Source organism: Accipiter gentilis, chromosome 31 (assembly GCF_929443795.1).
Source record: "Accipiter gentilis chromosome 31, bAccGen1.1, whole genome shotgun sequence".
Taxonomy (NCBI): Eukaryota; Metazoa; Chordata; class Aves; order Accipitriformes; family Accipitridae; genus Astur; species Astur gentilis.
In genome coordinates this window covers 14,793,106-14,811,138 of record NC_064910.1, presented here as the reverse complement: position 1 = coordinate 14,811,138, position 18,033 = coordinate 14,793,106, and the positions used below count along the sequence as shown (strand labels likewise).

Genomic DNA, 18,033 nt, shown 5'->3' with positions numbered 1-18,033 from the left:
AACTATTCACAGAATGTTAGCAAAACCCGCTTAAATTTTTGTTTTAATATGGCTTTAGCAAATAACTGTTAAAATGCTTCGTTACAATCTTGAAAATCTGCAATTTTTGTTGTTGTAAGAAATTAATAATCTGCAAGCAAATATCTATTAAAATTGTGTTTTAGCTCTCCATGCTGGAAGCAAAACTCTTTTATCTGGAACTAAATCACGCATTTAATTCTAATCTAGTTTGTAGTCAGTGGAGTTAATTGTACTGAAAAATTGTGTCGCTTCAATCATTTGAGGCTTTGTGCTTCGCTTTAAAGGTATGTAGGTGGTATTTCCTATGCTATGTCATATCACTATGACTAATCTTATGGGTAGACATATGCCATGAATTTGGTTCATAAAAATAAGATGCAAATCCTTGAAAATTATTTATGAATAATGAGCAATCTAACTGTTACACTGATTTGCAGTCTACACTTACTTAAATAATGTTACTAAAATAGGATGTTAGATTAAAAGACATGTATTTGGACTGCTTGTAGATAGCCTTTAAGATTAATATCTTTTGCATATAAAAATATAGTGCAAGAGTCCTTGCAAAGAGCATAACTGTCTTAATTATGAAATATTACAAAAGTGTTTCAGTAATCTGAATTACCTTCTTTCATTGTAGCAATTTCTAATTTAATATTTTTTTAAATATAAAAGACACAAAGATCTGTGTAAAGCTCTAAAAACTCTTTTTCCATTTGTCATGCATCCCTCCAAAAAGGATACAGATATACATAGAATGACCTGAAATGTAAATCCAAGAAAAAGGTGGAAAGAGCTCCCAGATGTACCACATTAGTAGGCAAATGAAGCACACCTACTTTGTAACGAGTGGCATAACAAAAATATAACTTTTACTGTAGCTAATTTCCAATTAAAGTTACCAGTAAATTTTCACTGTGTAGAAAAACACTTGCACCGTATTTTTAGATTATTAATTCAAGGAGTAAAAAAGAGGGTTTTTTTAAAAGTCAAAGTTCTCTCCATGTCCAGGTTTTCTTTCTGAAGCTGATCTTAATGCTATCCAAACTCATGTAATGGCATTTCTGTCCTTTTACACTGGGAGCTTTTGTCAAGGTGAGTGGATGCACATTGCAAAAAGTCTTTGGGGAAATTAAGTTGCGTGTACATAAGAAATTCATGTTATTCTCATCCAACTACTTTGGTTCTGTTGGTTTTTGAGAATTAAAAAACCCCTAAACCTCAGATTCAAGACTTTTGACAGAATTATGAAGAACTATTAGGATAATTATTAAAATTGGGAAAGCTATAAATATAACAAAACTTCTAAAGATTTTTTTCTATTCTGCAATGCATGCTAATTAAAATCGCATCACAGCACAAGCTGATCATAAACTAACTTTAATATAGCTATAATTCGGTTTTCAAAAGATTTATTTCAAATGCTGCATTTCTATGTCATTTTGCTTTAAAAATGCAAGCTATCCTTGGGGAATTATAATTCTTTTATTTTTTCATTTGAATGATAGTTGATTGGCTTGTTTCAATGACATTTTATTTTAAGAACTGTCTGATGTATTCTTGTAAGAAGATAACATATGTATTCAACAAATTGATTGGAACGCTATTGTTTGTTTGCGAAAATATTCATGTGAATGTTGTGTCTAGTGATTATGGTACACCAATTGTGAGTGAAAAATAATATTTATTACATATGTCCCAATCCTTTCAATATATTTACTTTTAAAGGAAATAGTAGTTTATCTGGGTAACTGTGTTACATACTGATTTTTTTTTTTTTTTTTTTTTTGGCCTTGACATCAGAAGCTACTTTTTTACTGTGAGGGTGACTGAGCACTGGCACAGGTTGCCCAGAGATGTTGTGGAGTCTCCCTCCTTGGAGATACTCAAAAAAGGTCTAGACATGGTCCTGGGCAACAATTTGTAGGTGTCCCTGCTTGAGCAGAGGGGTTGGACCCGATGACCTCCAGAGGTCACTTCCAACCTCAACCAATCTATGGTCCTGTGATCTTAATTTAAGAGCGATTCAATTTTTCTTCCCATGGATTTAAAGTAACAGTATGTTCCTTTCACTTTCGTTGCCTTGAGTATCAAAAAGGAGGGAAAAACAAACAAACAAAAAGTTATATTGAGTTCATATAATGATGATTAGTCACTTGAAAAGTTAGGGGATAGATAATTAAAGACTGAGAGCCTGTATTGTTCCTACAGTTCTGTTTAAAGGAAGGTGGTTGCAAGAAAAATACTTTATTTGGCCAAATGAAATGGAAGTAAATATTTTACAGGCTACTGAAATAATTTTTATTTCAAGTTTTTTATTAAGTGAAATAGAACTGATTGAGCACAATGGTGTGAGGCTACAATACAAAGCTCAACCAATGCCAGAACTAGAATCTGTTTTCCATACACTTAGAAGCCATCACAACTGAAAACAAAAGTGTAAACAGTGAGGTAATAAGCTACACTAGGGTACAAGAAATTGAGCTCTGCTATTTTCAGCGTAAACTGTAAATTAATTTGAAAGTAGAATTCATTAAAGAACATGTATCTGAAAGACAAAGATTTGATTCTTGATAGTGCAGAAACTAAGTAATCTGAGTTTATTAGTTTACAAAGCAAGAGTTTTCAATAGATGAGGTTGACAAAGAAAATGAATGTCTTAGAATTTCCACTATGGAAATTGGAGCTGGGACAGAGCAATCACAGCAATAACACTAAAAGATCACTGTCTTGGCAGCTTCATTGTCTTTTAGAGTGTGGACTTTTCAGTGCTTTTAAATATTAGCATAGTATTAGTGAAACAGTATTCTGAGCTTATTAACTTTGAAATATTATCACAATATGAGTTAATTTTAAAAAAAGGAGTTAAAGAGTTATCAAAACTTTTGTGCTTCTTGTGATTATGATGTTCTGGACTAAAACATCAGACTTTTTTTTTTTTTTTCTTTCAAATTACCTGTCGTTGAAAACAAATTGGGGTTAATTTGGTGCAGAGTTTTTTTTTGTGAAAAATTATCTCATGGAGAATTTACTTTAAATCCTTAGCTGAACAAGTTTTACCTATGGTTGTTCATGGTTTAGCATTTGAAATGTATTGGCAGGAAATCAGCAAAATCAGGAAAAAAAAAAGAAGTAACTCAGAGTTTCTGGTAGTGCACAGCTTTTTTTTTGAAATAGGAAATATATAATCATTATTGCCAGAATATGACAAGGACACTTAGAGTTTTTAGTATCAGCAGTGTAAATCTGACGTCCAGAAATACTACTATCTTGGTGCAAGAATTTAGGAAAGGTAATTGTTACAAACATGCTGAAATTGTTACAAGATTTCAATATGCCAGGAAGTCAGAGGCAGAGAAATAATGAATCAGAACTCCTGGATCGTTATCTCCTGTGCATGTGGGAAACAATATTAAATTCTAAAAAGAAAGTGGTTAGCGACTTGCCAGGGTGATACTTATATCATCCTTTCGGGGGGCAGACTTCAAGGAGAGTAGCAGCTGTCTAAACAAAAGCAAAAAGGGTATTTAATTTTCTTGTTCTAGGAAGCAGCAAAAATACTCCTGCTAAAATATATGTGCACTTTCCCACCACTTTAAAAATAAATAATTATATACAACAGCAAGCAAGACCTTTAGATGATGGATCTTTCTCTTTCATGCCAAAGAAGGCATTATGGAAGGAATTATTTTGAAGAATAAAAGTGTAAGTCAGATCAGACAGGAATTACTGACATATCTCCAATATGAGGTAGAATAATCTTCTCCTCTGTCAAAGGGATTTAATTGTCTGCCCTGACCTCCATCTGTTCTATTAATTGACTGCATTAGTTTGTGGTAGATATTTTTGGTTGGTATTATGTTTTATTAGTAAGATTTCTTAAGATGATACAATAGAAGTACACAGGAAGCCATTACTCCTGCCATGTGACAAGGTGTATTTTTTTCAATCCTGACCTAAATCACTTGACCGAGGGCAGGAAAAAATAGATCAGTTCTTCCCAGTTAATGTGGCAGCTGCAAATTGTCTTCTATTCTAATTTTTCTGCAATATCATCCCATATGGGTATGATAAAAGGAAAAAAAAACCCACCCAAAATCCTTTAAAAAATAAATTAAATAAATTCCCTTTACAAAATGAAAATAAATTTGACATTGATTGAATTGATGGGCATATATCTTTCTCTAAATATCTTACATAGATGTATAAAGAGACAAAGGGAAGCTAGAAATAAATAACCAGGGAGAAGAAAAGATTGTAGGAAAGAACTATGATTTGGAAAAAAGAACAAGCTAGTGTTGTGCACTCTGTGAGAACGATTGAGAATTAGACAGGATTGAGAAGGCCATGTGCAAAAGAGGAGGATGATGGAGGATAGAGGACACATTTTCAAGCAGGGGAGTACAAGAATAAGACAGGTCTTGGAAAGGTACTGAGGCATAATGTTTTGTCATGAAATCATATTGGTAAAAATTGTTTCCCCTCTTTATGAAAGGTGCTAGTGTATTTGCCTACCTTCTCCTGGTCTTTTTTATCTTTGATAGAATTTTATACCATGTATGTATGAATCCATAGTGCAGTTAGTGTGAGTATTGCTGTGTGTATGTGTTACACAGTGAAAGAAAATTGTGAAAAATCGTATGATTCATTTCTCTATCTGTTTGCAATTTTGGAAGTGCCCATGTCACTTTGCAGTCCTGTGAAAACAGGTAGAGTGTGCTAAATGATATGATAATAACAGTGTTGCATGCGTCCTGTTAGAAAGTCATTCATGAACTGCATTCATAGCATCAAAACAGTCATGGGAAACGTGTTTTCTGTCAAGTTGAGAGACAGAAGCAAAATAGCCATATATTTCTAACTTAATACTGTTTCTCCACAAAGCTATCAGTTCTATGTTAGTAAAGACTAATGTTAGGTGTAGATCGTGAAAATGGATAAACTTGTTCACTGAGATGTGATTTTGCTTCAAAGAAGATACCATGCAGCAGAGTTTTCAAAATAACACAGAGATGGCTATGGGAATAATAATAATAAATTGGAGGATAAAAAGAGTAGAATGGTAAATGAGCAAATACCTGAAGTTTAATCTAAACTCTGTATACTGAATTTCTTACCAATGGGTGCTGCATCATCTTTAATCAACCATCAGCAGAACTAATGAAAGAACAGACAAAAAAATATTAGAAACTTATAGCAGAATATGCTCTTCCTGATTTTAGTCATGAGGACTAGGTTCATGTATGAAACTAACAGGAAAATTACAAGTTTCTTAACTTTGTGTGTCATGGTTATAGAGATAATTCTGTATATATTGGTCAGAGGTGAGAGAAGGAATCATCTTGCTGTACTTCATCTGTTGAACAGTTAGCTGTCTAATCTATGCTAATGACGTGGGCTCCTTAAACATAATCTTCAGGATGTTTTCATGGTGGCTGGCTTCAACTAACAATGTCAAATACCTATGTTACAGTGGGAAGAATTGCTGCCTGAAGTGTATGCTTCTGGTATAGACAGAATATCTAACTTTTTCACACAAAGTTAGTGCGACTAACATGAGCTTTAGTGATGGGTCCAAAGTAGAGAAGGTACCTTTTCATTATGCTAGGCAAAGATAGAAACTTTCCAAAAATGGGAGTGGAAGGGTGAGCAGGAGGAGAAATGACAATTTCTACATTTGTTCTTGACTTTCTGTTCTAATTGGATACCAGTTCTATACACTACAAAGCAAATACGATGTACTACGTTAGAGTCCTGAAAAGCCTTTGATGCAAGAAAATACGGTTAAGTAAGTGTGAGATGGCTTTGAAGTTATGCATGTAGTAGAATGATAGGGGCTGTCATGCAGATCATTTTGAGGAACTTATTTTATTTTTTTCACCCAAGAGAAAAGCATTCACTTAGTAATTCTGAGATTTCTTTTGGAATTGTTAAAAAAACATGAAAGATGAACTGATTTTTATCATTTGGGGAGGGCGTGGTTGGAAATGGAGGACCCTTTTAACTGAATAGAAAATGACCTACAAAACATTTGATTTTTATACCCTTTTCTCTTCTCATCTCACCCTAGTTCTCTGTTCTTTTCCTGCTGCCCTTTTTGGCAACAAATAGATTAATCTGTAACAACAGTGATTAAAAAAAACAACCCAAAACTCAAGTAACTGATAGTGAGACATCTTTTTCAAGCTTGTGTGTGTATGGAATTATTCTTTGTAGTATATCTTCTTGCTACTTTGTGTAACAACTTTAGAATTTGCATTTCCAAAGGAATGGAATTCCAGAAGTCTGTTTCTTACATTTCTAGATCATGTTGTTGGATTCTGCTTAATATTTACTCAGCTTTTATTGTTGTTTTACAAATTAATCCCACTTTTGCTGTTGTTCTTGTTGTGTACATCCTCACATATTATATATCTGATGTAAGATGACAGCCATATTTCATTAATTTGGGGGGGGAACATAACCTCATTTTCTGTATTTAAGCAAAAAAACGTACACTACTTAAAAGCAGGCACAGTTAACCTTGGACTTCAGGCATCCATCAGTGGGGAGAAAAGACATGTCTGGTTCTGCCCATGAGGGTATGTCTCTTGGTAAATAAAATGGTCCAGGTCCTGTTCTCTGCCCCTGTGGCCACATAGTATAGCACAGCTTGCATCTCTCTAGTGATAAACTTTATTACGAAAAAAAAAAAAAAAAGAAAAGAAAAATATTTGCCTTATTTGTACTGCCCGTGGAGGAGAAGCTTATCCTATTCCCTGGTCATGGCTGTGCCTTGGCTAGAAGTTATGAATACTGTGACAGGTCAGTGCTGGAGCCCATGCTCTAGCCCTACTCAGTTTACTGCTTAGACCCAACTTCTAGTGCTTACTGCACTGGCCTAAAACCAGACTAAGATCTGGATCCATAATGGGACTTCTTGTCGTGGTTTAGGCCCAGCTGGTAACAAAGCGCCACGAAGCCACTCGCTCACTCCCCCCTGCCCCCGGCCACGTTGGGATGAGGAGGAGGAAATATAAAGAAATGCTCATGGGTTGACGCAAAGACAGGAATTGTGGTCATGGGCAAAAACCAGACTCAACATTGGGAAAAACCAAAATCAATTTAATTTACTACCGATGCAAACCGAAACAAGGATACTGAGAAGTAAACCCCAACCTTCGAACACCTTCCCCCCATCCCTCCCTCCTACCCGGCTCAACCCCACTCCTGATTCTCTCTCCCTCCTCGGTGGTGCAGGGGGATGGGGAATGGGGGCTGGGGTCGGTTAGAACAGTATATGACACAGACTCTCTTCTAGGCAAGCTTTTAAGCTCAGTGTTTGGTGGGGAGAGGGGAAGGCAGTAGGCAGCAAAAGAATGTTTGCCTTATTATTGTCTCCTAAAATCTAGTGAGTGATTCAGGTGATCGTACCCTTCATAACATTTTGTGGAGACTTGTCTTGCTGAGACAAGCTCTCTCTCCTCTCAAATATAAGGAGTTCAAGCCAGTATTTAGCAGGAGAAAAGCCACTAAGAAGGAGAGCAGCACAGGAACAGAAGTTGGAGGACATTCTTCCCTTCTGCTGGTGAAGCTGTCCACTTTCTAGCAAAGAAAGAAAACTTAAGGGGAAGAGTAAGTTGGAAATAGTTCGATGATGTGATAGCATAGTAAAGATAATCCCCAGTCCCAATTTTTATTTTGTGAAGTCATTCTCCTACAAACTGCATAAGGCTGGTTTGAAAATAAGAATACCTGTCCATGGGAGTTTCAGCTTTATGGGGCTGTGAAGTTACAGGGGTTTTGTAGCCTAAAAGTGAGAATCTTGGAGCAAAAGTCTTTCGGTTTAGGATTGACAGTGCTGCACACAGTCCTTATAGCAGTCCCAACCTTATTTGAAATCTAATGTTTGTAACTTGAAAGAGGGTAAGTGTGGGTTTACACTTATTCAGGTTAACGAGGGTAGTCACTCAACTCTCCGATTTCCAGGATGAGTGCATCCTTGTGACATTATCATATGAATGAAGGCGGTATCACCACCTTGTCACTGAACTAGGTAATGCAATGAAAATGTCATGCCTGTGTCTCGTTTGTAATTCGGTTCTTGGAATTTGTGTAATAGAGCAGCAATTGGGTTTTTTGGCCATATAATATGTTGGGGTGGGGGGCCTACATGCCCGGCTGGTTTAAATTGCTTTTCCCACCCTGTTTTTTGTTATTGTAACATTTGTAATGTTTCCTCTTCTTAGACTGGAATGCCAACAGGAAGATTTAAATTCTTATCATTAAATAGCCTCAAGAGATCAAATTGCCTAACAATCAGTCCCTCAGACAGCTTCTCAGTTGGTACAGACAAGACTTCTAGTTTCTTCCATCCTTGAGGAGGGCTTAATGGTGAAGAGTGAAAGAGAGGAATGAGATCTGTGAGTTTCCCTGTTTAATATTTAGACAAAACCTAATAGATTCCCTGAAGAATCTTCCTTTCCAGTCATTTGACCTTCCTTACTGGAGAGAAGTTAGACCCATTCCATGTTAGAAATGCTTATTTTTTATGTCTTGCAGTGCTAATAGATAATGAACTTTGATATTTTTGAAGGTTTGTTCAAAGTATAAAGGTCTACTCTGCAAACCTAAAAAAATGTATAAAGTAGTGATTTTTGTTTGTGTGTTTTATTTTTTTTAATATCCATAATTTTTTTTTTTTTACTCCAGGCATAGTATAATTTTTACTGTACAGCAGCTTTTGCCTTACAGAAACTCAGGGCTGAACATCCTTTTTCAGATCATAACTTCTTTTGGAGTAACACATCTGAATTTAAGAAAACAGAGATGTAGAAGAGAAATAAAGAGAGACCCAGAGAGTGTTACATTTCTTTTACAAGGTCATATCAGAAGTAAAAGCTGGAAATGAAGTCAGCAGTTGTGCTAGACTGTACTGATGCTATTTTTTGTGTATTTCTCTAAAATATGTACTTGAAGAGTAGTATTTTCTTAAGACTTGGCAGGCACAGTTAAACAAAGACTATCAAATAAATATACCTTGTGATCATTGTCCTTTTTAGGCATTGGACTCTTTCTGAGCAAAGAAGACTTAGTACCCTGTCACACTACCTTGCAATCAAAGTTAATTGCTGCTTTATTATTTGAGAGTGTGTCATGACCACTCTTGTATTCTAGCTTCAGACATTTGAATGGCTACAGTGCCCATTCACTCATAAGAAGATATCATGAATGGTCAAATTTTGATCTGAGTGGAACACACCTGGCATTATGGGATAATCAGTAATTTAAAGTTTATGTTTGCAAATGGCTTATGCCATGTTTTCCCTCCTAATATTGACACCTCATATTTATTTGCAGTCTTCATCAATTTATCTCAGGAAGCAAAAAGTATCATGAAAATTGTCTAACCACTGAAATTTTTCCATGCTTCTTATGTGCAATACCTGTTGAAATTAGAGTTCAAAGTCAGTGAGGTAATTGCAACTGTCTTAACAGAGCATTTCCAGTTAGTCTTGGGTCCTCCTGGCCATAATTTTCTTTAGCATTTTAAATATAGGAAAAAAATAATGGAAACTGTATCTGTGATTGTTCAACAACAGCTTTTTACAATTAGAGCCAAACACCTGATTTGTTACAGAATTCTCAAGAAGTGTATCCCTTTGTTTTTTCTTGAAAAGGAGTGATGATTGCACTTTTTCTTTCCCTCCACTTGCTTTTCAAATTGTTTTCATTATTGAGAGAATTGCAGCTTTCAAAAACAATGTAGGGACCACACAGCCTTTTCTTATAATCCCATTGTTCTTTTGATAGTGTATGAGACTGAGAAATTCAGAGTAAGAGTGGTAGCTGCAGGCAAGAAGCAATGATAGGAAATAAATGTGTGTCCATTTTCTGAAAAGTAAGTGGTGATTGTAGTTTCTAACCTGAGGGACCTACTGACATTGTCCGAGCCTATCTGAGAGACTCCCTGGAGAAATTTATGAGGGTAAATGCAGCATGTTATTTGAAAGAAAATAAAGCTGGTTAATTTAATGTTAGCATATAATTTGTATTGCTTTTCAGGCTTTATTTCCATATTTTAAAAAAATTATATAAAGTATTTTTATTAAATTTTGTCCTGATATTTTGTCTTTTTTTGTCCTGATATTTTTCATCATATATCTTAAGACCAACTTCAAGATTCGTAGGAGCATAGTGATGTTTGTGTAGTTGGCATTTATTTTCGCTTTAAGAAAGGATACATCATAGTTATTAAATTTGTGTCACTGATATTTTACTTTTCATTTCTATTTTCTAAATCTTCAAGAGGTTATTAACTGTGAATTAATGAGATACATTAGAATGTGATGTAAAAAAAAAAAAGACAGTATTCTGAATCACTAAAAGCCCCTCCAATCCCTATTACCTGCTGAGTTGCTGTGGCTGAACAGCAGTGTACTACCACAGAAATCATACTTATGACATATATGACATGTAACTTGGTTAATGCATTAATAATGTAGATATGTAGTTCAGCTACTTATCCCTAGTGAAGTTTATAATGCTAAGTTAGGGTTTTTGTACGTCTATCTGGATTTGGGTTTTGTTTGTTTGGGTTTGGGGATTTTTGTTGGTTTTGTTTCTTTTTTTCATAAATATTTAATAATACATTGTTGAAATCTATTCTTACTGGGAAAATGCTTACAAAAATCCAACAAAATAAACATACAGCTTCTATCAGGAAAAAGACTTGCTCATAAGACTCTACTACGTGTTAATTTGAAGCCAGGCATTGCTATAGTTACAGTTTTGAGATTTAAAAATATCTGTGATTGGCCAATTTCAGTTAATAACCTTCCCACCAACCTTCTAAGTAATCCAGTCCGGAAACTGCGCATTAGTTTAAGATTGATGTTCCTTTGTGTTGTTCACTATGACTTTGTCTGACTTTTCTGAATGATTTTATGTAGCATTGAGGAAGAATGAAGCTTAGCTCATTTCAATGTATCAAGAAAATAGCCCTAGAAACTGGGAAAAAAATCCTAAAGAAATTATAACTGTTTTTTTATTTGAAAGATGGTAGACGAAAATAGTATGCATTTACTGATATTTGGAAGAAGTGTTCTTTTGTTATTGAGCAAACATTTTGAATACAGTGATGATTAAGAGATTGCAGTGCTGAATTTGAGGTAGAGGAGCATTTAAACCTGCTTTGGGAAGAGCTTTTACAGAAAACAACTGCATGATTAGTTTCTGCTAAAGTCCCAAATTATATATATGTGTTGGTAAAATTAATACTGTAGGCATATTCACAAATTACTATGCCTTGGGTAGTTCTCATTTACAGTCTCCTGCCACTACTTTAATTTATTACAGTTTTATGTATGTTTAAAACAAGATAATATTTTTTAATTACTTCTATTAAAAAACCCTCAACAAACAACCCCCCACCACCAACCCCCCCCCCGCCCCCCAAAAAACAAACCAAAAAACCAAACCACCGTAAACCCACTTTAATTCATAATTTTCAAAATTGTATCTTTCAAGGGGAGGAAGTGAAGGGAAAGAAGAAAAGCCACAACGCATATTCTTGGTAAATGAACTATTTTTGAAATCCACATATTCCGTGAAATGCATTCAAGACTGTACAAAATATCACTACGAGGAGAATCTGAAGTTTTATTGATTACATTATTTGTTATTTTTGTTCTGGTGACTAGCCAGTGTCTGTTAGGGTTCAGCTAATCAAGGTGACTGTATGCTTTCAGAGCGTATGTCTGAAGAGGGGGATGTGGGTGTTTATCCCTGATTCTGTATTGAGATGAGACCTATGTACACATCGAAACCCTTGGACCAGGGCATTTGAGCAGAAGGGAGGGATGGAGACTGAAGGTGGTCAGCCACTGAAAGCAGAGGTGCACAGTAGTGCACTAGTTGGTTTAGATAAAGCCTGAGAAACCCTAGGAAATCTGTGCAGTCCTCAGTCTCGTGTGCTCATATAATTTATATTTGTGTTTGGTTTTCTTGTGACTGTCCATGACCTGGACAAGCAGGTCCAAAAAACTGGATATCACTTTAGAGTTTGCTATTCTACCCTGGAGAAAAGAGGACTTTTAAGCCATGTCTCATGTTTCCCCATCAGGTACAGAATTAGTATAGAGCTACTGACATACTCATCTGCTCAAGTTGAAAAAGTGCTAACTGCAGATCCTGGAAACCATCAGGTTAGCCCTGAAGGCCTCATTCGTAGACTATTTGAGCATCTCGAAGTGTGGCTTGGGGCATAGATTTAATAGAGTACAAGTGGTGGTTCTAGTAGATGCACATCTGTGTTAACTTCAATCTGCATTTACTTCAAAGGCCTTTGATGTCTCATTAGCCTCAAATTATACTCCTCTGCCAATAAAGAAGTCATGTATGAATGTATGTGATTTCAGATCTTCTTTGACTTCTCTTTGTGTGTTGCGTTGCCAGAAGTTGCCATTTTAAACTGAATATTTTGATTTGGATTGGTTATTTTTGATAGTTTGAGTGGGTGGTGCTTCCAACTAGCAAGTTTTTGCAAGAAAGTTTGTACACGTTCTTCTAAAACTTAAGCAGTTAAAAAAGTCATGGGAAAAATACAGCACTGTTAGTGATAACAAATACACATGGCAAGTACATTTCTTCCTGTAGAGTCAATATGTAAAGGTGTATTAAATAGCTGACTGGATACATATAGATGTGCATCAATCTGCACATTGTTTTGGTATAATATCTAAAAAAATTCTAAAATGCATACAGTTTTCTGTATATACAAAGATTAATCTCTCATTGCAATCTGTGACTCTCTGTTTACATCTTCCAGCCTTTTTAACAATGCCCGTAGCAAAATCAGGTAGTTCATGAATGTATAGCTAGCATGCCTTCTTCCTTATCTCTTGATACTCTTCCTGAAAATTATTCCATGTATCTTTGTGTATGAATTTCATGTGTGAAGCTAACCTTATGAAAATGGTAATTTCTCTAGTAATAAATCAATAAACTGAAAAGTGGGATATTTTCTGCCTAATACTGCTTGCAAATTAATTTTCTTCATGAGACTTCTGTTTGAAGACTTAACTCTATACAGTGGTCATACATGATTTATTACTTATGTAAACTTTTTGAAAAGACCTGTTTAATAAGAAATTATTAAAAACTTTGCTTCTGGTGGCACTTAACTGACTAACAGTAACTTTTAATAACCAGAACATATTACAATAAATAGTGGTTTTATTCTGACTTATCATCGTAGAATTGCTCTTTTATGGTATATACCTTGCCTGTGTTAACGCACTTGTCGCTCTCTGCTGTTTGTTTATGCCTTTGCACTGGTTGGGAAGGGTTGCAGGTCTGTTATAAGTCAGGTAGTGGGGCTGAGAGAGCTGGCTATATCCTGTGTGTTAGCCAACGGTTTGTTTCCTTATGGATTCAAGATCCTTAAAATCTAAATGTCTATGTGTGCATGAATCAGAAATGCAAACTTTGAGTATGCTCCTGTTAAGGTACAGGGGAAAATAAAACTCATTGTATGAGTGGATTTAATACCCACAAAACTAACTTTTGTTGGTCTTACTTCCTTGATAAGGAATCAGATAGCAAATTCAGTTCCAGGTCTAAAATGAATGTTTCACTTTCCCTGTCCTTTCACCTTATTCAAAATAACGGCATATAACCAGATATTTGATCCAAAGACACCGTGTAATTAGTATGGGTAAATATTATTTAAGTCACAGTTTTGACAGTTGTATAGTATCTCCAGTGTGTGTACCAACTGAGGACTTCCACTTTCCTTCATGTTGTCATTTTTCTTTCTCTCCGTGCTGGTAATGTGTTTACTGTTGTTTATTTGTCATTCCCATTTTCTTTTCTTCTTTTGTTTCCTCATTTTTTCATTTGCTGTTTGCCCAGACATTTTTCCATTTTTCATCATATGGATCAGTGTCTTTTCTTCCACCTTGTCAATTTTCTCAATGCTTTATTCCACATTTCTTTTTCTTATAATGTTATTACAAACTTCGGCAGTGTGGGTATCAAGAGAATGGGATCTGTTGCTTTTCCCTGAGCGCAGATTAAATCCTCAGCTGGCTACGACTAGAAGAATCTGCTTTGTGCTTCATGGTAAGAAAAGGGTACCAAAGTCAGGATGGGAGAGAGCATGAGGGAACACTACCCAAAATGAACTGCCTGCTGCTGACTTCTGTTGCTAAAGACGGTAGCAGAAGTCAGAAGGGAAGGCGGTACTTGAGGAATTTTGCATGGCTGGTAGCCTGCTGACCGCTCTGAGTGCCCGGGAGCAGCCAGACTGTGTCTGCCCCATGGGGGAGGATGAGCCAGGGGCTGCGGGCACTGCAGAGCTGGCAGGGCAACACTCTCGCTGACGGGGCATCCTCCTAGAGCACCCCACCGAGGCTGGGCTGGGGACAGGGAGAGGACCCTGCCGCTGCCCAGTGATCGTCAGACCAGGCAGGATGAGGAGACAGGTCCAGAGTCAGCCCGGGGACCCAGCTGGGGCAAGATCCAGGCTGGGCATGGGGCTGGGCATGGGGCTGGGCATGGGGCTTTCCTGCAGCATAGCTCAGGCAGGGTCCGATGGCCCTGGTGGGGCCCTTGGGGACACGGCACTTGGAGCTGTTACTGATTCCTTCAGAAATTGCGCTTAAATTGTTTGGAGGCAGCATCTGAGCCTATTATCTACCAGTGAAAATAGCATTAGGAATTTTTGCTCACCATAAATAGTACGTATCTGATATTTTTCTGGCCTCTGGTGTTCAGGTGTTTCAATATTTTTGCGGTATGAGTGCTAAAATGAAGTCATTGAAGAATTGCAGGGGTTTTGAGAGAATGAAATATCTTTCTTTAAATGCCTTTCCTTGTCTCAAAGAATCAGCATAGGTGTCTCCTGTGGTTATTTTTGGGTTGTTTGAGGGTTTTTTTTGTGGGTTTTGTTTTGTTTGTTTTGGTTTTTTTTGTAATTTGAAATCACTGTCAATAGCTACTTAACTTGTTTTTTTTCTGCTCTTGAAAACTGACTTTATGTCTTCATGAGATAGAGTCCTGACTGAAAATGGGACCTGGTAGTCCACTTATACAAATTTTATATATAAATTTGTGTTCTTCCTATCAAATGTAAAGTATCAGGATCAGTTTCATATAGCAAGGATTTTTTAGCTGCGGAATTGCTATCTGTGGTTTTGAGTTGAATAGTGGGTAAAAAGGAACTCCTTTGTTTCTTTGGGCAGGGAGAAGAATGTAAGTATTAACAAGTGCTGTGTGGTTTTTTATATGCTTGTAATGGTTAGTGTATATATATGTGACTTGTATGTCATTAAAAATTAACAATTATTGTATGAATTGCCTTCTGTCTAAAAATTAAGAGTAGGAGCATGCAAGAAGGTAATGTTACGTAGTTGTAACACTATGTAGGTCAAAATCTGACTTCTGAGAGATTGTATCACTCTTTTTTCTTTTCAGTTTCCCTTGTTCCTGTTTGTCAGCCGTAGAGCAAAGAAAACAGATATGAAAACCAATAACTTTGTATCTAATTTTGACTAACCATTCTCACACTTGATTTGAACTAATCTAATGCTATTACATTAATTGGAATTTCTGAATTAAATGGCGGTAAATTAGGTTGTCATACAGAAGAGTGGGCATACCTGTGAAAAATACTATATAGAAGTCATATCATAACAAAGATTATCCAATACAGCAAAAGCTTTAATGAATGATTCCTGTGGGAGTGCAAACACGCTTAAAAAGGAGATGCTGTTTATTTAGGGCAGAAAATACCCTGGAGGTAGCACTTAAACGTGATACCCTCCTGAAAGCAGCAATGTTTGGGCTGTGGTTTGGTTTGGAAGCATATACAGAAGCAGAAATCTTTGGTTTGCGGTATAACCTCTGACAAGCTTGTCGCTTCAGTTTTCAGCTCTCTTACCTTATGTATCTTTGGAAACACCTAACTAACCGTGGTGCCTAAAGTTCATAAACCATTTGTGGGCCTTGGCATGGAAGCAGTGTGTGAATTTAATTAGAGTGGTTTTAATTTTTTTTAATTTATTTATGCCAATATGAATGCGTCTGTTGATTTGAGTTGCTTGTTTTCTCTTGGTCACAGGCTGACTGAGTGGGCTGAACTTCACTGGAAGGAGCTGTTTCGCTGGGGAAGTGGAATAACTGCGGATCTCTCCCCACACTACTTGCTGGGAGGTGCGGAGCATTGCTAGGATTAAGCCAACGCTGAAATCTGGGATGGGCCTTAGGGGCAAACGCTCCCTTGTTTCTTCTGACGTTGGGATTTGTCTACGGCCAGTCAGCTGAGGTACCTACGACACATCAGCTTTTGGTTTTTTGCTGCCTGAACAAGGTTACGTTTTCCCTCACTTCATCTCCTTTTGACTACTTTTTTATTTTATTAGTTTTCATCTTCCTTGACTGATTAATTTTCTCCCGGCTGTGGAAAAAAGAGCCCTGCTGATGTTGATTTAAATAATGTCGAAACCAATGGGACTTCTATGGCTGCCTTTGATCTTCACCCCAGTGTGTGTCATGTTGAATTCTAACTTCCTCCTGTGGATAACTGCACTGGCTATAAGATTTACTCTCATCGATGGCCAAGCACAATACCCAGTTGTTACCACGAATTATGGCAAAATACGTGGTTTAAGAACACCTTTGCCTAATGAGATCCTTGGTCCAGTGGAGCAGTACCTGGGTGTACCTTATGCCTCTCCTCCGACTGGAGAAAGGCGATTTCAGCCCCCGGAGCCACCGTCGTCCTGGACGGGTGTCCGCAACGCCACACAGTTTGCTGCCGTCTGCCCGCAGTACCTGGATGAGAGGTCACTGCTCAACGACATGCTGCCAGTCTGGTTTACAGCCAATCTGGATACTGTGGTGACATATGTTCAAGATCAAAATGAAGACTGTCTGTATTTGAATATCTATGTGCCCACAGAGGATGGTAAGTACTCTTAAGGACCTCACTGCAGTGCACTCACCAGTTCTGCATATGAGTAGTAGCCAGGTTTTTAAAGCACCTTGCTCAGTTTCCTCCATATTTTATCTGTGGAAATGGATCATGCCTCTGAACACGCATTATAAGTAATACTTTGTAGATTGAACATGCTTGCATGATTTCTCTCTCGTGTTTCAGTGTAACACCAAACCGCAATTTCGTTTGCAGGCAGTGGCCAAGGTGCGTAAGCCAGCCTTAAATTTACATCTGAACTACAGTTGAGCATCATTCACAACAGAGGAAAGGGGAAATAAACATTAACCAGAAGTAACATATTTTCACATGCATGAATGGTAGAAATACTGCCACATACTGATTTTTAAAGGAGAATTTCCCTAATTATTTTTCTTTCATTTTATTATAATATCTCTGAGCCTACTGTTAACTCTGCTTAATTTTAATAGGTAACAGAAAATGGTTATAGTAGTTCAGTCTGCAGTTTTTTTCCAAGTTTTTTGCCTATGAAACTTTTCAGTCCAACTTATTTTTCTTCATTCATTAAATTTAACATGAAGTAAACATGATTTTATTATGCAGAGCTGAACAGGTGGCCTTAAACTTTCATCTGTTTTCTGCAATCCTTCTTTCTCAGGAGGGCTACTTAAAACCACCTTCTGCAGACAAAAAGGATGAACACAATTGGTAACACGCAACTCTTTGAACGTTTTCGTGATCTCAATCTTAAAAATTCCAGCTTTATGGCATGCTGAATGTATCTTTTGTCATTCTGAATGGTATTGCTTCCTACAGACAAGAAGACCTGTTTTCATCAGGCCCCAAATGAGTTAAGTTTATTCTGTATCACAAGGAAATAAAAAATTGTACTGGCAATTATATTTAACATTCTGCTAAAAGCCAGTCCTTTCAGCCACTTAGAATGTAGTTACCGATGCATAACGTGACAGATTTCTCCCAGATATGCAAATCCCTTCATTTTAGCTGAGGGTTTGATTTGCATAACCAAGGCATTGTTATTTCTCAGTAACCATACTCTAAATATGCAAATTTTG

The 18,033-nt window shown here is 36.8% G+C and overlaps 1 protein-coding gene across 8 annotated transcripts in view; it reads left to right on the top strand.

Annotated features, from left to right (window-relative positions):
* The window catches only part of NLGN4X (neuroligin 4 X-linked), a 185,575-nt gene that overhangs the window by 39,265 nt on the left and 128,277 nt on the right, over positions 1–18,033 (top strand). For 7 of the 8 annotated variants that reach the window (XM_049834480.1, XM_049834479.1, XM_049834478.1 and 4 more), the window contains one exon: positions 16,124–16,969. In XM_049834480.1, the coding sequence (XP_049690437.1) occupies positions 16,498–16,969 (472 nt within the window). In that variant the 5' untranslated portion in view covers positions 16,124–16,497. Of the gene's footprint in view, positions 1–16,123; positions 16,970–17,615; positions 17,666–18,033 lie in introns of those variants that run through there. The other variant, XM_049834484.1, reaches the window with a different exon arrangement.